Here is a 23,164-nt window from a genome sequence, read left to right on the forward strand (position 1 = left end):
GGGTCTGGAGGGCAGTCATTGGGCGGAAGACGAGGAGGGAAGGAGAAGAATTTGATGGGGTAGCCCTGATGGATGATATCCAGCACCCAACAGTTGGAGATGATCCTGCCTCAGTTGTGGGCAAAAGGGGCAATATGACCTCTGACGACAATCCAGGGTGTGGCAGGAGGGACGGAGGAGGGTTCGCGGGTCTCGAGGAAAGAGTCATAAGGGTTGCTTAGACGGTGGTGGAAGGTGGAAGCAGCAAAGGCATCAGAGAAAGAATGTTGAAGTTGCTGGGAGTGGGGGCAAGGCAGATCAAGCAGCCATTGAGGGTCTGGTTGGTAAGTGGCGCAAGGGTGGAAGGACGAGCCTTGCTGTCAGTGGATCAGGGCCAAAGTATAAATGCTCAGTGACCGGAGGGTGGCAAGGGAGTCCTTGAGGGAATGGAGGGACTCGTCCGTCTTGTCACTAAATAGCTTGTGATTGTCAAAGGGAAGGTCCTCAAGAGTTGTCTGGACCTCCTTAGGGAAACCACTAGACTGGAGCCAAAAGTTGCCACAGAACAAGACTCCAGATGCCAAGGAGCAAGACGTAGTGTTGGCAGAATCAACAGCAGCTTGGAGAGCTACCATGGCCACCAGCTTGCCTGCATCCCACAGATGCTGAAAGTCCTGCTGCTTTTCCAGAGGAAGGAAGTCCCGAAAGTCCATCAGCTTGGAATATGACAGGAAATCATACTTTGCAAGGATAGCCTGGTAGCTGGCAATGAGGAATTGTAGACTCGCGGATGAATATCTCTTGAGGCCCAGCAAGTCCATCTTTTTGGGAGCATGGTCAGGAGGGGTAGATTTAAAGTGCTGCTGATGGGTGCGCTCAGTGGCCGTGTGGACTACCAGGGAATTGGGCAGTGGATGGGTAAACAGAAAGTCATACCCTTAGAGGGCACAAAGTAGCAGCATTCCGTCTGCTTCGACAAAGGGGCACACGAGACTGGCGTGTGCCAAACATCCTGAGCTGGCTGCAAGATGGTGTTCTGAATGGGCAAGGTGGTACAGGAAGGTCCCGGAGCCTGGAGAATATCCACGAATTGGCCTGGGAGTCCTGAATGTCCTCCACTGAGAGCCATGTGGCGGAGCAAGCTCTAGTATTGGACATGGTCATCAGGTGGCAAGACAGAGCGGGAGCATCTAGAGGGTCCTTGTGGAAGGTGGCAGAATGGATGGAAGATGAGCAGTGATGCAGGCAGTGCATCCCACGATCGTGGTAGGGGCCCCAAGCGGGCCAATAGGGCCAGGCATGGGGATTGCCAGGCCACAGTAGTGCCTGCGGATAGTGGAACCGTGGGTCAGCCAAGGGTCTGCACATCGGTGGGTAGGACCAGTACTGAGAGTCCAGGCTGTAGGACCGGGCAGGAGAGAAAGTTGTCTAGGTCAGAGAACCACTCAGATTTCGAAGAAGGGTCCGGAATAAGAGGGGCCATCGGTGCCGGCAGAACCGTCAGTCCAAGATGAGGTCTGAGAGGATGGTAGAAGTAGGAGCTCGTCCGTCACCAGAGCTGTTGGAGAACGATGGAGCACATGGGGCTTATCCTCTAGAGAGGGGAATCTCGGAACAGGCAGAGGTCCGGAGCGCGTGGGACAGCCAGTGAAAGGCAGCATGAACTCGGTCAATGGCGTCAGGGGTGATAAGCACCCTGGAGTGCGCGGGACCGGGCGTGTCAGGCTGGAAGGTCCTGACAGCATCAATGGCGGTGAAGAAGGAGGCCAGAGCAGAACACAGGACCAGCAGCGTACGATGGCGTTTGGGGCAGTGCTCCGTATGAGCCTTCTTGGGAGCAGGAGCATCCACTACTGTGCACGACTTCTCGCCCAACCTCAGGGAGGTAATGCTGAGTTTAGAGGCAGTCCCCACTGGGAGCTGCTCTTATGCCTGTGCCCATACTTCTTGTGCATATGGTGGGACTTCGGTGGTGCCGCCGGTGCTGCACGGGAGAGGCCCACTGAAGTGCTCACCACCAGTGATGGGTGCCATTCTGGCAGATCCATTGGAACCGGGTCTGGTTGCGCACGTGAGCGCACCTTCTCCTCCTCCAGATATTTGCAGAGGGGAAGTTCACAAGCTGCTTGAGTCCGGGATGGAAACAAGTGGCAGATAGAGCAATGAGAGACGATATGGGCTTCACCAAGACAGTAAAGGCAACAAGTGTGTTCATCGCTCACTGAAAAGGAGGGAGGGTACGAGGCACAGTTCTTGAAGCTGGCTTGTTGGGGCAGAGTCCCCAGGCCGGGGAGAAAGAAACCCCCCAAAGTCCAATGAAAACCAACTACTAAAAACTAATGGACATCTATCTAACTAGAAACTATACAGAGCAAAAATGAAGGGCAGTTCTCTTAGCGAGCTAAGAGCACCGAGAGGTTCCAACTCTGGCCATGCAGCAGTAAGAGGGAACTGGAGCGGCATCAACCCACACAGCGTCTTAAAGCCTCGGTCGCACCATGCTCTCAATGCACGTGGGGTCAATGGATACTACTATGCAAAGTTCTGGCTCCAGCGCACGGCACGCATACGCACCCACATTCGGAATCCACATAGGGACCATCATTCGAAGAAGAATTGTAGGTGCCAAGGGTCCCTAATTTAAATTCTGCAGCACTATTAATTGATTATGAAATCATTCAATAACTTTTGGTATTATTTAAATAATTCTAAATACACTACAAAGTGAGAGAATGTATAACCAATGCACATTATTTACACAGTAGCAGAAATCTAGCAGTCCAGGAAGACTTAGGAGCTCTTTTTGGAATGTGACCAGCTGCAGAAGCAGGGGGAAATGCTATAACACAAGGGGGAAAAGGGGAGAAGCATCTTTCTAGGGGAAGCAAGTGGATACCTGCACAAGGAGATGGCTGCCAGTTGGGGCTCCTAAACTCCATTTCTATAGGGCTTAAAACCTCTAGAAAGCGGTCACCCCATCTATAATGGGGTGGGATTCACCACCGTGGCACTTCCTACTGGTCGTTCTGGGAATTAGCTCAGTCTTTTCACAGGGCGCCCTCCTCCGGAGGCGACTCGCCACCGTCACTTCTGCTCTGGATCCGTGTTGTCTCAAGGATCGTGGCATCCTCTTCAGGACACAGCCCTGTGGCTGTGCTCCATTCCATTCCTCCCCCTCCCCCTGGGGAATAGCAGTCCTCTGTCCAGCCACTCGCCTCCGTGGCCGACTGAAGCCCAAGCTTCTAGCTACTTGCCGCAGTGGCAAACTGCAGCCCTTCACTGGCCATTCCCCTCCATGACATATGGGAGCGAGGGGGGTGGAAGACCCGGGCCCACCCACTACTCCAGGGCCCAACCCAGGGACCCTCTATGTGGCAGTCATGCGCTGCGTATCCTTCAACCCTCGCCGTCCGTTTCCCTGGGCCACTTCCCCGTAGCCCTAGCACCTTCTCTGCCCCTGTATCAGGGCCTCAGTCTTTCAGCCAGTCAGGTTTGAGCTCCCTCTCACTCCCCTGACTCAGCCCAGCATTGCTCTGTCCCTCAACCCTTCAGGGACCCAGTCCTTCTCCCTGGGCTCCCAAGAGGGAGCTGCCTCCTCTGCCCTGATTGGCTGCTCACTGCAGCTCCTCTCTGATTGGCTGTCTGCTGTGCAGCCTCCCCAGGGCTGATTTTAACACTTTCTCCAACAGTGTGGGGCAGACACCCCATCACACTTCCCAGTTACAGATCTCAACTGCTATGTGGCTTAGCACCTCACAGGACAGCTTCAGCAAGTTATCCAGCTAGCAGCTGGATACTGTAGTTTTTGTCAGGGACACTTATTGAGTGCACAAGACAGCAAGGATATGAAGGCTCAACTAAGGTTCTCAGACTCCATATCTTTGTATTTCGGTATTTTCTAGTGATTAGATTTAAAAAAAATATATAAACATAGCTTAGAATTCTCTGGCTTTAGGATATTTGTTTTTAAGGTACAATGTTCTATTAAGTTGCATGCTCTCTCTCTCTCACTTACACACACACACACACACTTACTTACACTTATAGGAAGAGGGGTTTTTTGTGGGGACTATTATAGTGTGTTCCACTACCAGCTCAGTTGTGTGTTCTTAATGCAGGCGAAACTCTGATTATCTTCAAAGGGAATTTTGTTTATATAAAAACAGCAGAACTGTATTCTGTGGGGCAGATTCTCTGCTGATATAAACTGATGTACGTCTGTAGAAATCAAAGGCTAATTTATGCCAGCCAAGAGTACGGCCTTCTATTTTCAACCATGGTGTATTTTTAAAGCATAATGAAAGGTTATTGTTTATTGGTGAATTTGAATACAACATTTGTATAGGAACTTTAACAGAACAGAGTTTCATTTAAACTAGGCAAAAAGTAGCCTTGGGAAGAAGTCCAAGGTTTTCCAGAGTAAATGTGTTTGTCTTGTTTTTGGTAATGACCTGGTGTCACTAAGGACGTTTTTGTTCTCTTTCTCTCTCTCTCTTTTTTTTTTTTTTTTTTTTACGTCTTGCACATATTGTATTTTCCTGGATCACATTTCCTCACACTTCCTTAAATTTTTTTGTATGTATATTGGAAAAAATATTATGACATGCTTCACTTAAGACATCATTTTCTTCTGCTTCAATTTGTATCACAGTGCAACTAGCTGTGATAATCTTTTCCCAACAAATATTTTGTCTGTGGGATCATACATAACTTTTAGTATTTAAGAATGTAATTTTAAATTATTTCCTTTCCTATGTCACAAGCAGTTGTAGACAAAGTCTACAGATTAAGAATGTTTACTTTTTAAGATTAACTGCTATTACACAATATATGCTAATCTTCCAACATACTATACTGTAGTGATTCTCAACCAGGGGCCCAGGGCCCTCTGGGGGGCTGCCAGCAGGTTTCAGAGGCTCCGCCAAGCAGGGTTGGCATTAGACTTGCTGGGGCCCAGGATAGAAAGCCAAACCTCCACCACATGGGGCTGAAGCCCTGGGCCCCGTTACCCGAGGCTGAAGCCGAAGCCTAAGCAATTTAGCTTTTCGGACCCCCCTGTGGCGTGGGGCCCTGGGCAACTGCCCTGCTTGCTGCCCCGTAATGCTTGCCGTGGCTTTTATATGCAGAAAAACAGTTGCAGTGGCTCAGGTGGGCCATGGAGGTTTTATCGCATATTGGGGGGCCTCAGAAAGAAAAAGGCGGAGAACCTCTCCTATACTGTACTGTCACACATTGACTTGTAATATAGTAACTGACTGGCACTTAATTTCCATTTTCCAAATTACCTTTTTTTTAAAAAAAAGATTCTAGCTATTTCCATCCATTATAGGCCACTAAGCACTAAAAATCAACAGATTTGAACTTTCTATTAGATGTCATTAAAGTCCTTTTGGTCCAACATTCAACTGATCTTTTGAGCTACAATCTTGAAATTTGATCTATTCACAGAAACTATATTAATTTCTTCTATGAAGGGTAATATTGGGAACGAGGCCTCCAATTTGGCAAAATTAAAATAATCTGGGGTCACCAGGTCTCTCTAGGTCCTATTAAACATTACAGGTAGCCACAAGGTGAACTGGTAAGGTGACATGGGTTCAAGTGCCAGCAATATGCAGATGACACACAGCTCTACCTATCCTTCACTATGTGTGATCATATCACCAAGATAACCCAAAATTTGGACAAGATCTGCTCAGGGATGAGGAACAGCTGATTAAAGCTGAACCCAAGCAAGGGAGAAGCACTAGTACTGATGGGCAGAGGAAAGCACTTTCAAGAGTTTGCAGCCACAGTGCAGTCTCCTTTAGTTGAAGACACACACACACACACACACACACACACCCCTACCTGAGCCATTCAGTCTGTAGTTGAGGAATGCTCCTAGATTCCTTGCTGATGCTGAGCTCTCACATAGCAGCATTTGCTATAACACACACTTTCTACTATCTCTGGCTGGCTAGCAGACTCATCCTGTCCTAGTAGACAATGACCTGGCCTCAATTACACTTTTTCACCTTCTGTGTAGAGTACAGCAATGCAGTATACTTGGGCATGAAGCCATCAGCCCTTGGGAAACTTCAGTGGGTACAGAATGCTGCATCACATCTCCTCAGCAACACAGGCTACTGTGAGCACATCAGACCTGTCCTGCGCTTTCTACACTGGTTTCCCATAGAATATCTAGTCAATTGCGAGGTCTTTGGCCTTATCCTCAAAGTCCTTAATGGTCTGGGCAGGGCCGGCTCTAGGATTTTTGCCGCCCAAAGCAAAAACAATTTTGGCCACCCCCCCCTTATTTAATTATCCCACCCCCAGCCCCGCCTCAACTCCACCCCTTCCCCAAATCCCCAGCCCTGCCTCCTCCCCCCAGGCTCTCAAACCTAGGAGGGAGGGAGGGAGAGAAGCGGCACCGCGCCGTGGCCGCTCGGGATCTCCCCCCCTCCCAGGTTTGAGAGCCTGGGAGGGAGGGGGAGACCCCGAGCCGCCGCGGCGCGCGAAACAGCTGATTCGCGCGCCACTGCTCCCCCTCCCTCCCAGGTTTGAGAGCCTGGGAGGGAGGGCGAGTAGCGGCGTGCGAATCAGCTGTTTCGCGCGCCGTGGCCGCAGCAGCGGAGGTGAGCTAGGGCGGCCGGGGCACATTTTTAGGGGTGGCATTCTGGCGCCGGCCATGCCGCCCCTAAAAATGTGCCGCCCCAAGCACCAGCTTGTTTTGCTGGTGCCTAGAGCCGGCCCTGGGTCTGGGGCCAGCATATCTAAAAGATTCCCTAAAGTTCCAGAATCAAAATAGTGGTAGACAACGGAACTCTTGACTCAATGAAACCTTCAACCGTAAGGCTAAAGCTCATTTGTGCAGATGGCACAGATTCTTGGAGGCCAATCTGAGACTGGCAAACTCACCAAAACTAAAGACCATCATAAACCTTCACATCTACTGCTCCAAGTGCAAGGTGCATTTTTTTGACCTATCCATCTGACATATACAACGTAGGGTTTTGTTTAAAACAAAACCCCACCGAAAAACCTATGCTGCCCACACAATTTTTCCCCTGGGGAGAGAGAAAGAGATAGAACCACATGTGACAGGTGGTAGTCACGTTGCTTAACACGCTACTAGAATGCACTCAGATACCATATGGTAGGGTTACCATTCGTCTGGATTCCCCCGGACATGTCTGGATTTTTGAGCTAAAAATAGCGTCCAGGGGGAATTTGTAAATGTCCGGACTTCCTCCCCCCACCCATGCAGAGCGCGCGCGGCTAACAGGTCAGCCGGCCGGATGGTGCCACTTACATGGGGCTCCGACAGCCAGAGAGACCCCTCCTCCTCTCCCCTGCAGCAGAGATCACTCCCTCCCTCCCTGCATTCGCAGATCGCCTCCGGCAGTCTGGAGCTCCTCCCCCGCTCCTCCTCCCCTGCCAGCCAGCGTGCGGGGACAAACGGCTCAGGTCCTTCCTGAGCAAGTTCACAGAGACATTAGGTGAAGGCCAACAACAAGGGGGCCAGGGGGTTGGAGAAGGGGCAGGGAGGTTTTGGATGGGGAAGTCAAGAGACCGGGGGGGGGGGTCGGGAGTTCGGGGGGGGGCTTTCTGGGGGAGGGTGTGGATAAGTTTTTGGGCAGTCAGGGTACAGGTAGGGGGTAGGGTCCTGGGGAGCAGTTAGGGAGGGGGGTCTTAGGAAGGGGCAGTTAGGGGATAAGGAACAGGAAGGCTTAGGTAGGGGGTGGGGTTCTGGAGGGCAGTTTGGAGCAGGGGTCCCAGGAAGCAGCAGTCAGGGGACAAGGAGCAAGGGGGGGGTTGGGAGTTCTGGGAGGGGGCAGTCAGGGGGCAGGAGTGGGGAGAGGGATTGGAGCAGTCAATGGGACAGGGAGCAGAGGGGTTTAGATGGGTCGGGAGTTCTGGGGGGGGGGCTGTCAGGGGGTGGGGAGTGGTTGGATGGGGCGTGGGAGTCCCAGGGGTCTGTCTGGGGGTGGGGGTGTGGATAAGGGTTGGAGCAGTCAGGGTACAGGTAGGGGGTAGGGTCCTAGGGGGCCAGTTAGGACGGGGGGAGAGTCTCAGGAGGGGGCAGTCAGGAGACAAGAGACAGGGAGGCTTAGGTAGGGGGTGGAGTCCTGGGGGGCAGTTAGGGGCAGGGGTCCCAGGAGGGGGCAGTCAGGGGACAAGGAGCGGGGGGGGAGGGTTGGGGGTTCTGAGGGGGGCGGGAAGTGGGTGGGGCAGGGGCGGGGCTAGGGCAGGACGGGTGCGGGGCTCCTCCCGTCCTCTTTTTTGCTTGCTGAAATATGGTAACCCTACCATATGGATGACTACAGTTTAAGAACCTATATCAAAAAGAATAGGATCAGTTGCATTAATTAGATTTTTACCAAAAAAGATGTTGAAGATGAGCAAATGTGCCCCAAGTGCTGATATCAGTATCAAATCTACCTCAAGGACCTTATCTTGATGGGCAAAAGGAATGGATTTATCAGTCATGTTAGCTCTAGAATGTTAGCTTAACATGACTGAAAAGTACCACCAAGGTGCAAACTAACACGTTTCAATGTGTGTTAGCTGGCTATGTTGTATCTCGGTGGTGGAGGCTGTTAAAGTTGCAAAATGTGGGAAGTGGGGAGGTATTAAAAGGAAAAGGCGCTCAGCTTTAGTTTTAACAATCTCAGTTTGTTGGGGAGACATCTATACAGTTTCTGTTTTATAATTTCTGTTATTGAAATACAATACCCACACACAGAGTCCCCCATAATACTGAAAGGCTTTTACCAAAATTAATAGTTGGACCAAAAACTTTAAGCATTATAAACAATAACTAATACACAAAGCATTAAATCTGCAATGTTTGGTATGTAGGAATTAGAAAGTCCAGCCTCTGATTTAATTGTAGCACTATTTTACCTTGCTATGTAGCTAGCATCTTGAATGGTCCTTAAGTGACTCAAAACTATATTCAAATATCACTGAAATGAAGCCACTCCTTAGGAGGGAGGGAATGGAATTTAGGCAGCTAGCTAGCACATAGCATGAAAGTATAAAAGGGAGGAATAAAGGAATTTAGACCAAGGTCACCAGGAAAACTCCTACTCTTGCAAAAAAAAGTGCCAAGGGCTTTTAATACATGCAGAAGCCCAGATTCTGAGAGCTCCATAACCCATGTGTGGTAGGATAAACCTCAGGGAATTATATCTTTGGAAGAACAAAGGACTAAATAAACATTTAGCAAGAGCTAATTCTATATTCATAGAGTTTAAGGGCAGAAGGGACAATTCTATCATCCTGTCTGACATCCTATATATCACAGGCCATTAAATTTCACCCAGTTACCCCAGTGTTGAGACCAATACCTTGCCTATGACTAAAGTGCAATGTCCAGAAAGGCATCCAGTCTTGATTTGAAGACACCAGCGGATGGAGAATCCACCATTTCAATTGGTAGTTTGTTCTAAATGTTAATCACCCTCATTGTTAAAAATGTGTAAGTAATCTATTCTCTTCCATTCTATTCAGGTTATCATGCTACATCTGTCATCATGGCATCTGAGCACATCTTCCAGAGATGCATTAAGTAACATTACTGGCATCTTTCATTAATGGTGCTTTCTTCATTCCTCAAAAAGAACAGGAGTACTTGTGGCACCTTAGAGACTAACGAATTTATTAGAGCATAAGCTTTCGTGGACTACAGCCCACTTCTTCGGTATGCATCCGAAGAAGTGGGCTGTAGTCCACGAAAGCTTATGCACTAATAAATTTGTTAGTCTCTAAGGTGCCACAAGTACTCCTGTTCTTTTTGCGGATACAGACTAACACGGCTGCTACTCTGAATTCTTCATTCCTGTTCTCCTCCTGGAGGAAAAATGTGTATGGATTTAAACCTCTCCTTTTATTTAGCAAATTACTTTTTTCAATCTTATTTAGGATCAAATATATGTCTCTGTTTCTCCCAATTTCAGGTCTGTTGCTCTTGCTGATAAAACTCTTATCTTAGCAGGATTCTGACACAGTTATTTGAAATGCAAGTTACCTGATAGTTTTCCACACATCAAAGCCATCCAGAGGCTTAGTGCTGTTTATATGTCCCCCAGCAAGATTTACTAGAGTCGGCAGCCAGTCAGAGATGTGGATCAGTTCATGACTTTCTACTCCCCTCTGTTTCAGTAAAGGACTTGCAACAAATCCTACTCCTCTCACTCCTCCTTCCCAGAGCGTCCACTTTCTTCCTCTTAGAGGCCAGTTATTTCCACCTCCCAAAGTCTGTCCTCCATTATCTGAAATTACAGGTAAGCAAAATAAATGATTTTTAAGACAAGTATTTTATAATGTGTTCGTTTTAAACAAATTTACATAACACAGGGATATCACAATCACTACATAATGCTAAATTCTACCAACAACTTCAGTTACATATACTACTACTCAATATTTTCTGTAATGCTTTGCATCTTCAAAGCATATTACAAATATTAGCTAAAACCCTCACAAAATCTTGCAGGAGTTACATATTCAAATGTGAACAAAAACATAACGTGGCAGGAGAAGAGAGTGAATATTACTTTCAGGTGCAAAAAAAGCTTACCAACGTTTACAAGAGTGGGTGAGTGACTTTTAAGTTTTTTAGGTCTATAGGTTTATGTAACTAAACTTGACCCATAAGAAAACATACTCATGTCAGTTTCTTTCCACTGTTTTCAGGGCACAAGTGTTAGATGAACCAGAACTATTTTCAAAAGTTTTAAAGGTACACAAAGCAAAGCTGTTTTTTTCCTCCTCAAGCCTTTTAATCTACTGCCTGCTTTAGTTTTAACTATAATTGTATGATGTGATTAAAAACCAGGAATGGAAACAATTGTGGGAGCAAAGGAACAAGGAGGTGCTGTGTCTGATAAACCAGAGAAGACAGCCTTACTATCCTCACAATGAAGCCAAATGATCTCATTCCTATTTAATTAACTAGGGATCAGTGTAAATTCCTGCTGTAGACACATAATCAGTTTAACCTGAGCAAGAAGGGGGATTTTCTTTGCTAAGGGATAAAGGGACTTTATCTGTGTGACATCTCCAAGGTGGATACAAAGGGAATGAAAACTAAAGTTTATTGAATTCTTCAGTCTGATCCTACAATAAATAAAATAAACTTTAAAAATAATAATGTACATTTTTATTGCACTTTTCATCCCAAAATGCTTCAGAGACTGAGAAATAAAACACTGCTGAAAGGCAGCCATTTGTTTTCTGGAGGGTGGCAGCCAAGTAGTAAACTAGTATGCAAACTGGCAGCCTAAGTTAGGCCCTTAAATCCATATTTAGGTACTTAAAGAAATGGCCCAATATTTCAAAAGAGCAAAGCATTTTGTGGCCCTCACTGACTTGAAAAGAAACTGCTGGGTGCTCAGCACTTTTGAAAAATCAAACCACTTATTTAAGTGTTTGAATATGAATTATGAGCACCCAGCTAAAAGCCTTGCCCTAACATCCACACAAAGAAGACAAGATATTAGCTTTTATGGAATCAAAGATCTACACACAGTATGTACATGCAACTCAACTTATCACCCTTTATAGAGCCAGGGGATGAATCTTTGGGATTTGAACTGTGGTTTCAGGGAGACTAGATTCTTCAGTGTTCTAAAGTCCGCAGCCAGAGTTTGTGCCTAGGGAACTTTTACTAGCAGAGGAAATGTCCACCACCTCTTGAGCCAGCTTCTCCTTCCATCATTGGTGAAAGCAGATGGAGAGGATGTGTTAGGGGCATTGCAGGGGAAAGGCAGATCATGAGTAGTGCAGAGAGCGAGCCGAGCCAAGCCCTCCTACAGATTTAATTTATAGTGGGTGACCAGCAGGTGACCAAGAGGATCAGCGAGTCACCCAGCCACTTCCTGCAGCACCTATCTCCACTACACCTGAGCAGAGAATCAAACTCTAGGTATTTTAAACCTGCTGCCTGTCACACAAAAATATATCTGTTTTATATCTGCCTATTACTAGCTTGCAGGTTTACTTTGTTTTAAAAGATAACAGCTTAAATATTAAGCAAATTTTGATAGATCACTATCTTATAGAACAGTGAAAAAAAAGTTTTCTATTTCATGGGCCTTATCCAAATCTCTCTCATAGTTAAATAATACTTTCCTCAGACCAATGTCTGTCCCCTCTGAAATTTTGTTCAGGACCTTCATGTTATGTCAGTTTCATTACACTGTGGACTACTTGGATCAGGAACCCTGTCTAGTTTATAACCTGTACAGAGCTCAGAATATTGTCACCACTCAGACTGTATATCAACATCAACATAAAAATAATTAAAACAACACGAGTTTCCTTCCTTGGTCACTTTATCTGACATATACATTAAAAATAGACAATATATGAAACTCATTTATACTTCCTCATTTTCTTCTTGGTAATAGTTACTTTCCCTCCCTCTCCCCGATTAGGAATCCTTTTTCAAGAGACCTCTTCTGTTTTACTTCCTGACTAAATTACCAAGAATTTTTTTTTTTTGGGGGGGGGGGGGGGAGAGAGAGGGAAAAGACTGATTTTTGTTTTGGTTTGGGTTCCCTCCCCCCCATAAACCCATTAAGGAAGTATTATTTTTGTTCCAACAGATATTATGTGCTTCAAGTCAGAAGAAAACCTAACAACTTTGGTGGGTGGTTTTAAAAATAGATGCAACAGCTCCCATACTACTAAACAGAAAATTACTGGGTGTTTTTTTAGCATCTGGGTAATTTCTAATCTTAATTATCTCTTCAAACATCAATAATGAAATGAGAGCATCAACATGTAAAAAGCAAGTTATAAACCCCTGAAAGAACATAGTAACATAGTGCTAAAATATATTGTAAATAAAAATAGTAACCAAGAAAACAGTATTCAAGTTTGTACATGGGGGGAGAGTTTTGGGGTCAGTAGGGGATGAGAATTACTTCTGTAAAGTTTTGTCAGGTGAAAGATTACAATCATATTCAGGGTACACAGAAACTATTTCTCAAACCTCCTCTTCTAGGAGAAGCCTATGCAGGAAGTGGTGGCTAGTTTATTCAAGCAGCACTTGAACACCACCAATATCTTACACTCTTTCCATGTGTTGACAGATGATCATACAGCCATAGATAGTAGGCAAATGTCATGCTAATTCTGTTAGATATATCCATGGTTTTTGAGAGTTGATCACAAGGTGCCAATGACTCACCTTCATAGCCTGGCATGGGTAGTTGCACCCGTTTCATACAATTTATAGACAACAAAAGGGCTCTTGACAACTTGGCCATATCTTAGAAAATACAATCAAGCTGATAAACCAAAAACCAATAGAGCTCCCTCTCCAAAACCCGAGGGTAGGATAGCTGCTTCTCTTTCCAGGGAGCTTTATCACATGGAGTTCTGTAGGCCTTTATCTACCCCTGCTTCTATTTGATGTGTGTATTCCCCCAATACAAAATGTTAAGGCTTCAGTGACAACAGTAGGCAGATGAGCTCCAATTCCCTTTAATTCACAACAAAGGTAGACAGCCTACCATCACAGTGTCTGAGAGAAATAAGTAACTGGATGAAAAGCAGCTGGCTCATAATCAAACGGAGGTAGTGCTAGTGGAAGCACTTTAAAAAAAACTGGCTACAGCAATGACTTCAGCCTATACTGAGGGCACTGGTCCCCAGATTGTCAGAGTAGTGCAGTCTTGGGAGCCATATTGGACCTTAACTGCTCATGGATGTTCAGACAGCAGTAGCCAGAAATGCCAAAGAGAGAGTCAGGTGCCTTTCCTTTAAGATACAGACCCATCCACAGTATTTGCCACATCCAGCCTAGATTACTGAAAAGTATTATACACAAGGTGGATTGATTTAAATTAAAGCGATATTAAAGATAAATTAAAGAGCTCCTGTATGAAACTGCAGAAAAACCTGAGAATCTCTAGATTAAGTTTAGAAGCGTGAGCAACAAGGGTGATGTCATGGTGGGAGTCTGCTATAGACCACCAGACCAAGGGGATGAAGTGGACGAGGCTTTCTTCAGGCAACTAACAGAAGTTACTAGATCACAGCCCTGGTTCTCATGGGGGACTTCAATCACCCTGATATCTGCTGGGAGAGCAATAGAGCGGTGCATAGAAAATCCAGGAAGTTTTTGGAAAGTGTAGGGGACAATTTCCTGGCGCAAGTGATGGAGGAACCAACTAGGGGCATAGCTCTTCTTGACCTGCTGCTCACAGAGAAGAATTAGTAGGGGAAGCAAAAGTGGATGGGAACCTGGGAGGCAGATACCATGAGATGGTCGAGTTCAGGATCCTGACAAAAGGAAGAAAGGAGAGCAGCAGAATACGGACCCTGGACTTCAGAAAAGCAGACTTTGACTCCCTCAGGGAACTGACTGGCAGGATCCCCTGGGAGAATAACATGAGGGGGAACCAGGAGTCCAGGAGAGCCGACTGTATTTTAAAGAATCCTTATTGAGGTTGCAGGAACAAACCATCCCGATGTATAGAAAGAATAGTAAATATGGCAGGCAACCACCTTGGTTTAACAGTGAAATCCCTGCTGATCTTAAACACAAAAAAGAAGCTTACAAGAAGTAGAAGCTTGGACAAATGACATGGGAGGAGTATAAAAATATTGCTCAGGCATGCAGGAGTGAAATCAGGAAGGTCAAATCACAATTGGAGTTGCAGCTAGCAAGGGATGTTAAGAGTAACAAGAAGGGTTTCTACAGGTATGTTAGCAACAAGAAGGTGGTCAGGGAAAGTGTGGGTCCCTTACTGAATGGGGGAGACAACCTAGTGACAGAGGATGTGGAAAAGCTAAGGTACTCAATGCTTTTTTTGCCTCTGTCTTCACGAACAAGGTCAGCTCCCAGACTACTGCACTGGGCAGCACAGTATGGGGAGGAGGTGATTAGCCCTCTGTGGAGAAAGAAGTGGTTCAGGACTATGTAGAAAAGCTGGACGAGCACAAGTCCATGGGGCCGGATGCACTGCATTCGAGGGTGCTTAAGGAGTTGGCTGATGTGATTGCAGCCATTGGCCACTATCTTTGAAAACTCATGGCGATTGGGGGAGGTCCCGGATGACTGGAAAAGGGCTAATGTAGTCCTCAAGGAATCAATTTTGAAGCACTTCGAGGAGAGGTATACATACAATACGATGGGGGCTAATTTAGCTACAGCTAATCAGGAAAGAGATCTTGGAGTCATCATGGATAGTTCTCTGAAGACGTCCACGCAGTGTGCAGCGGCAGTCAAAAAAGCAAACAGGATGTTAGGAATAGTTTAAAAAGGGATAGAGAATAAGACAGAGAATATCTTATTGCCCTTATATAAATCCATGGTATGCCCACATCTTGAATACTCTGTACAGGTGTGGTCTCCGCATTAGAAAAGGTTCAGAGAAAGCCAACTAAAATGATTAGGGGTTTGGAACGGGTCCCATATGAACACAGATTAAAGAGGCTAGGACTTTTCAGCTTGGAAAAGAGGAGACTAAGGGCTTGACTACACTTGCGAGTTAGAGTGCATTAAAGCAGCCCCGGGCACCCTAGCTCACTACCTGTCCACACTGGCAAGGCACGTAGAGCGCTCTGACTCCAAGGCTAGAGCGCTCCTGTTACTCCACCTTGGCAAGAAGATTAACGCTTGGTGCGCCTTGGCTGAAACGCCCGGGTGTCAGTGTGAACAAGGTGTTGCATTACTGCACTCTGATCAACCTCCGGAAACGTCCCATAATCCCCTTAAGTCATGTGGCCACTTTGGTCATTGTTTTGGAATCACTGCAGGAATGTGGCTATGCCCTTTGAAAGCTCCGTTTCTGACAGCCAGCATGCTTATCTGCTCCGAGACAAAGCAACCATTACTGTGGAATTCTGTGCATGAGAGAGAGAGAGAGAGAGAGGTGGGGAGGAGCGGGGGGTCTGCTGCTGTCTGAATTTACAAGACAGCATGCTGACATGCTCTCAGCCCCCCCCCAAAACCCACTCTCTCTCCCCCCACATACACACAACACACTCCCTGTCACACTCCACCCCACCCCACCTCCCCATTTGAAAAGCACGGTGCAGCCACTTGCATGCAGGGATAGCTACCACAATGCACTGCTCTCTGTGGCCATTGCAAGAGGTGCTAATGTGTCCACACCAGTGCGCTTGCAGTTGTCAGTGTGGACAGATTGCAGCGCTTTCCCTACTGCACTCTACGAAGGCTGATTTAACTCAAAGCACTCTACATCTGCAAGTGTAGCCATGCCCTAAGGGGGATATGATAGAGGTATATAAAATCGTGAGTGATGTGGAGAAAGTGAACAAGGAAAAGTTATTTACTTGTTCCCATAATATCAGAACTAGGGGCCATCAAATGAAATTAATGGGCAGCAGGTTTAAAACAAATAAAAGGAAGTTCTTCTTCACACAGCGCACAGTCAACCTGTGGAACTCCTTACCTGAGGAGGTTGTGAAGGCTAGGAATATAACAGGGTTTAAAAGAGAACTAGATAAATTCATGGAAGTTAAGTCCATTAATGGCTATTAGCCAGGATGGGTAAGGAATGGTGTACTAGCCGCTGTTTGTCAGAGAGTGGAGATGGATAGTAGGATTACCTGTTAGGTTCACGCCCTCTGGGGCACCTGGCATTGGCCACTATCGGCAGACAGGATATTGGGCTGGATGGACCTTTGGTCTGACCCAGTATGGCCATTCTTATGTTCTTAGGAAAGTGATCAGGAACAGTCAGCATGGATTCACCAAGGGCAAGTCATGCCTGACTAACCTAATTGCCTTCTATGATGAGATAACTGGCTCTGTGGATGAGGGGAAAGCAGTGGACATGTTATTCCTTGACTTTAGCAAAGCTTTTGATACGGTCTCCCACAGTATTCTTGCCAGCAAGTTAAAGTAGTATGGGCTGGATGAATAGACTATAAAGTGGATAGAAAGCTGTCTAGATCATCGGGCTCAACAGGTGATCAATGGCTTCATGTCTAGTTGGCAGCTGGTATCAAGCAGAGTGCCCCAAGGGTCAGTGCTGGGGCTGGTTTTGTTCAATATCTTCATTAATGATCTGGGGCAGGGGTAGGCAACCTATGGCACGCGTGCCAAAGGTGGCACGCGAGCGGATTTTCAGTGGCACTCACACTGCCCGGGTCCTGGCCACCGGTCTGGGGGGCTCTGCATTTTAATTTAATTTTAAATGAAGCTTCTTAAACATTAAAAACCTTGTTGTATGTAAAGTAAACAATAGTTTAGTTATATATTATAGACTTATAGAAAAAGACCTCCTAAAAACATTAAAATGTATTACTGGCACACAAAACCTTAAATCAGAGTGAATAAATGAAGACTCAGCACACCACTTCTGAAAGGTTGCCGACCCCTGATCTGGAGGATGGCGTGGATTGCACCCTCAGCAAGTTTGCAGATGACACTAAACTGGGAGGAATCATAGATACACTGGAGGGTAGGGATAGGATACAGAGGGACCTAGACAAATTAGAGGACTGGGCCAAAAGAAATCTGATGAGGTTCAACAAGGACAAGTGCAGAGTCCTGCACTTAGGATGGAAGAATCCCATGCACTGCTACAGACTAGGGACTGAATGGCTAGGCAGCAGTTCTGCAGAAAAGGACCTAGGGGTTGCAGTGGACGAGAAGCTGGATATGAGTCAACAGTGTGCCCTTGTTGCCAAGAAAGCTAATGGCATTTTGGGCTGTATAAGTAGGAGCATTGCCAACAGATCGAGGGACGTGATCATTCCCCTCTCTTCGGTATTGGTGAGGCCTCATCTGGAGTACTGTGTCCAGGGGCGGCTCTATGTATTTTGCCACCCCAAGCACGGCAGTCAGGCGGCTTTCGGCGGCATGCCTGAGGGAGGTCCGCTGGTAACGCGGATTCGGCGGCATGCCTGCAGGAGGTCCGCCGGTCCTGCACCTTCAGCGTACCCGCCACCGAATTGCCGCAAAAGCCGCGGGACCAGCGGACCTCCCGCAGGCATGCCGCCAAAGGCAGCCTGACTGCCGCCCTCACAGCAACCGGCATGCCGCCCCCTGCGGCTTGTTGCCCCAGGCACACGCTTGGTGCACTGCTGCCTGGAGCCGCCCCTGACTGTGTCCAGTTTTGGGCCCCACACTACAAGAAGGATGTGGAAAAATTGGAAAGAGTACAGCAGAGGGCAACAAAAATGATTAGGGGGTTGGCACACATGACTTATGAGGAGAGGCTGAGGAAACTGGGATTATTTAGTCTGCAGAAGAGAAGAATGGGGGGATTCTGCTGCTTTCAACTATCTGAAAGGGGGTTCCAGAGAGTATGGATCTAGACTGCTCTCAGTGGTGGCAGATGACAGAACAAGGAGTAATGGTCTCAAGTTGCAGTGGGGGAGGTTTAGGTTGGATAGTAGGAAAAACTTTTTCACTAGGAGGGTGGTGAAGCACTGGAATGGGTTACCTAGGGAGGTGGTGGAATCTCCTTCCTTAGAGGTTTTTAAGGCCCAGCTTGACAAAGCTCTGGCTGGGATGATTTAGTTGGGGATTGGTCCTGCTTTGAGCAGGAAGTTGGACTAAATGACCTCCTGAGGTCCCTTCCAACCCTTATATTCTATGATTCTATTCTATGATATAAATCACTGATTTTAATTATGATTTAAACCGGCAAGCAGAAAACCTTGCTTTGAATAATTGATTTTAATATGTCTAGTACTTTTTTATCAGAGGGGTAGCCGTGTTAGTCTGGATCTGTAAAAAGCAACAGAGAGTCCTTTAAGATTAAACAGATGTATTGGAGCATAAGCTTTCGTGGGTGAATACATGTGTCTGATGAAGTGAGTATTCACCCACGAAAGCTTATGCTCCAATACATCTGTTAGTCTTTAGTACTTTTTTGTTATTTTCCTAAAGAAAGGTTGATAACCATTAAAACATTTTGATTTGCAACTAAATGTAGCCTTTGCACTTAGTTTGGTGTTACTGTTCGTTAACCAGGAGGGTATACTATATCTATATACATTTATTTAAATAACTGTGTAGCTAAGGCACTATTTCATTCACGATATTGCTGAAATTGCAGATCCTGCAATATTAGGTTTCCTCCGCAATTTTGATCTTAATTAGCTTACTTTGCACAGTCCACAATTTTGCATATATTTTGAGCATGCAATTAGTACTGCACTAACATTCAGTGCCTATAAAATGTACAAGGCTAACATGACTGGACTTGATTTCTAGAGCACTTGTGTTAAGACTTTTAGTCTTCTGAATTTTATATTGTACTGGTCACTTTTTTTTTTAAATGAATGTAATATAGTTGCAGCAAAAATGTCTGGTTATCCAAAAAATTAGCAGGCATAACATAGTACTTGAGCATTTATATGTTCCAGCAAATTTTTGCTAAACAAAAAGAACTACTATGGCTTTTCCAAATTACCACTATTAATAAAGGTCCATTATTACTTTTCCGCAATTTTCCACATCTTGTCTCTAACTCAGCTGTAATTATTTGAAGATCATCCTGCAATTCAAGAAGGCCTTATATATAGCTTAATTTACAAGACTCAATTTTCCCCATTATGTTAGAAAATGGTGAATGATGCATTTCTTGTTTACTAGAGGATTAATTCTTTTTTACTTATCTTGACACAAATTCTCTATTTGGATAGGTATTCAAATCAATTAAAAATGCACAAAGATAGCTTTTTAAATTTATTATTATTATTATTATTAAAATGAAACTACGTAAATGTGCTAGACAAGAAAAAAATGGAACAAACGTTTTAAATGCAAAACAGTTATTAAACAAAGGAAGTATTATTTATAATTAGTGAATTTAACTGGTTGTTTCTGGTCACCATGTCCTTCAAGATTTTAGATTGGCACATCTCATCCTCTCACATCTAGTTTTTAGTCAAAGACTGCAAGAAGAAAACAAGCTTTCCTGCTTTTTCAACTCCCATTAGTTTCTTAACTTTGAATGAACTAGTCATTGAACTGAACTAGTTGAATACATTGAAATGAAGAAAAAATTCTCTCTCTGCACCTGCAGAAGAGGTTACTGCTGTCAAAAGCTGCTGTAGCATTTCAATCAGCTCTGGTTGCAGGTGCTTAGCCAGTGGACTTCACCAGTTCAGTGGTTTGGCTTTGGATGAAACTTGGCAACAAACATGTAACGCTTAATATTTTTTATATTTAATTCAAATGATTTTAATATAAGAACATAAGAATGGCCAGACTAGGCCAGACCAAAGGTCCATCTAGCCCAGTATCCTGTCTTCCGACAGTAGCCAATGCCAGGTGCCCCACAGGGAATGAAAAAACAGGTAATCATCAAGTGATCCACCCCTGTCACTCACTCACAATTTCTGGCAAACAGAGAGAGAGAGAGAGTGTGTGTGTGTGTGTGTGTAGGCTTTAACATAGGTTGTCAATTTTAAATAGGTTAATTCTAAAAGAAACCCACCTATTTAAAATTTAAAAGAATCCTTTTTAAAACCATTTTTATCCACCCTCAGTATACCAGAATGGATGAAAGTTGCCAATACACACATTGGCCATCCTCCTCAATAAGAGACCAACAAGTATATTTCAGTGGTGCTTCATATATCTATACTGTCTCCCTATCCAATTCCAGACCAATTTCAAAGACTGTGCTCTGTTCCTTAAAGCACTCACTGGTTTAGGATCCTATCAGTCACCACCTCTTACCGTGACTCATTCTGACATGTTCGCTCACTTTGGGGCTGGGCATTCACAATGGAAGGCCTTCAGCTACAGAATTCTCGGCCACTGGAGATCAAGACAAGCCTTAGCCTTGCCACATTTAGAGTCCAGTTTAAGACCCCTATCTTTGCACAAGACTTTCAACAATAAAGATACTGTAGGATAGCTCAGTAAGCTCTCTCTTGGGAGACTAATAGACTTCCCACTTAGGAGAGCAGAAGAAATAATGGAGGAGTACAGAGTATGTGCTGTATGCTTTCCAAAATCATAAGACAACATTTCTTGCTCCATTTGAAAGGGCTTACCATTTGAAAGGGTAAAAATAAAGTGAGGCTCAAGGGAGGACAGGTGGGGATAAAACAGAAGAATGGTCATGATGTTAGCTGACACATGTAGTTCTACTTTTGGTGGGATTTTTCTTTGGTGGGAGCTGAAGGGTTTCCCAAACTCATTCCCTTCCCCCTTTGGTAGGAACAGAATCCTAGTATGACAGGTACATGCTTGATTTTTCATACTCAACTTGTAATTTTTTTATTCTTCTTCACCACATGTTCAGTCATGCTAGAAAAAGGACCTGTAATATTTCAGTTTCCTTTAGACTTATCTCAAGAAACTCTTCTCTTGATCCAGGATAGTGCAGTAGTTTTATACTCTCACCCAGGGCTTCAAGCTGCTCCCAACTTTGTGTTTACTGCTGCTTTTACATTTTCAAAGTGGATCTTGTTTGGTTAGCGTTTAACAGTCACACTATGTTTTCTTTAGTGGGTCAGCACCTCTCTGCTTCCCACCAATACAGATGACAGAGGGACAGATGAAGTCAGCCCATTGCCAGACCTGAAATTGTGACATTTATGTTGCTGCATCAAAACACTGATGAAATTCTGCATGCTGGGGACCATCTGGGGACCATGGATCTGCCCTAAATCCATCCATATTTATAACCTACAAGTTTTGGTGCAGAGAGATTCAAAAAGTAGTTAAATCCTCATTAAAATGTAGGACTTTCCTGTAACTAGCACTGCACTGACAGGAGGAATAATGTGTTAGAAACTGAAGTTACTATTCAAAATAATGATGGTGGTTATGGAAAACCTAAAGAGTAGAGAACTGCCAAAATATCGGTTTTGGGTGTGAGCAATTGGAATTTTTTACCCAATAGCTTTATTTATTGGTGAAGCTTCCTAAACCTAACAGAACAATAACATTTGGAGGCAAATATTTTACATTTATGTGAGTACTATTAAAATATCCAAGTTATCAAAGGAAGAGTATGATTGTGGTGGTGATTATACACTGAATGTTCACATATGTTTCAGGGCAACTTTTTACTGTATTTAGCCTTAAGTGTTAGTGATGCAAAGCCAGGCATTACACAAAACACAGACTAGATAAACACTTTGACCCACACTAGTCAACACTAATTCAACTTTTCAACCAGATAAAAGAAAAACAGAGGGAGGATCCCTGCTGACCCAGCATTTGCACTGTAATGGAACTGGAAGCAGCAATATCTGCTTAATGTCACCAACAAAATAGATGGATACAGGGTAGAGAGCAAAACAAGGGCAAAAGTGACAAAGCATTAGCTTTCTGGGTGCTTTTAAGAGACAGTGCACTGCAGTACTCTAGCTTTTATATAGCATAGATGTGGATTACTGTGGCGGTCCATATCAATTAGAGATTATGTTATGTGTAATGGTCATATGCTACTGGGATCCTAGGAAAATGTGCCATTCCTGATGGAATACGAAAGGGAAAAACATAATAGAAACCAAGACTACTTAGTCAGCTGTAAGAAAAGGAGGTGGGGCCCACAGCTGTTATAGTTTTAACATTATATGTATGTATAATATAAAAGGAGACAAAATAGCTCCCTTCAGGCTGCAGCTGCTAGTCTCTCCTAAACGGAAAGTATTACTTGTTCAAAAAACGTGCTGTGAAAGGTTTCAACAAAAGGGTGAACCCACACTAGTTAGATCAGTGTTAACCAGGCAACTATAAGTAGTAGCTCCTGTGGAAGGGGTTGGATTCCTTTCTGAGGGCCAGGAATCTGGGTGGAAGACATCCCAGGTCTTACAAAGGTAGAGTCTATAGGCTTGAAACAGTTATGCCCCCCCCCCCTTTTTTCAATACTACATTTCTATAAAAAAATCCAGATGCTGGACTGTAAATGATACTTGAAGAATTGGCCACATTTGACAATTTTACATAAAGTTACATTAGCAAGGTTGATGTAAACAATTTTATTTTGGCTTCTCAGTATGCATGTAATCACAGGATAACGACATTCTGACATACGTTCCTGTGATCTGCCTGACTATAGCTGTAGGCGACTAACCAATTTTTGCTTCAGAAGTAGTCACATAGTCTCTTCTCTAGAATATTTTTACAAGGATTTGCAAATTTGATCCAGAGTGAATATCTGCCATTACTGCAGCAAAAGCAATTCTCACTTCCATAAACTACCTATCTCTTCAATGAAAAAGTCACTGCAAAAATCAA

At 44.9% G+C, this 23,164-nt stretch overlaps 1 protein-coding gene across 1 annotated transcript in view; it reads right to left on the minus strand.

The window, feature by feature from the left end:
• The window catches only part of ARSB (arylsulfatase B), a 111,397-nt gene that overhangs the window by 40,077 nt on the left and 48,156 nt on the right, over nt 1–23,164 (minus strand). Inside the window, exon 5 of the mRNA XM_054033085.1 lies at nt 9,995–10,238. Within this exon, the coding sequence (XP_053889060.1) occupies nt 9,995–10,238 (244 nt within the window). The remainder of the gene's footprint in view (nt 1–9,994; nt 10,239–23,164) is intronic.

This window comes from Malaclemys terrapin, chromosome 6 (genome assembly GCF_027887155.1).
Source record: "Malaclemys terrapin pileata isolate rMalTer1 chromosome 6, rMalTer1.hap1, whole genome shotgun sequence".
Lineage (NCBI taxonomy): Eukaryota > Metazoa > Chordata > Testudines > Emydidae > Malaclemys > Malaclemys terrapin.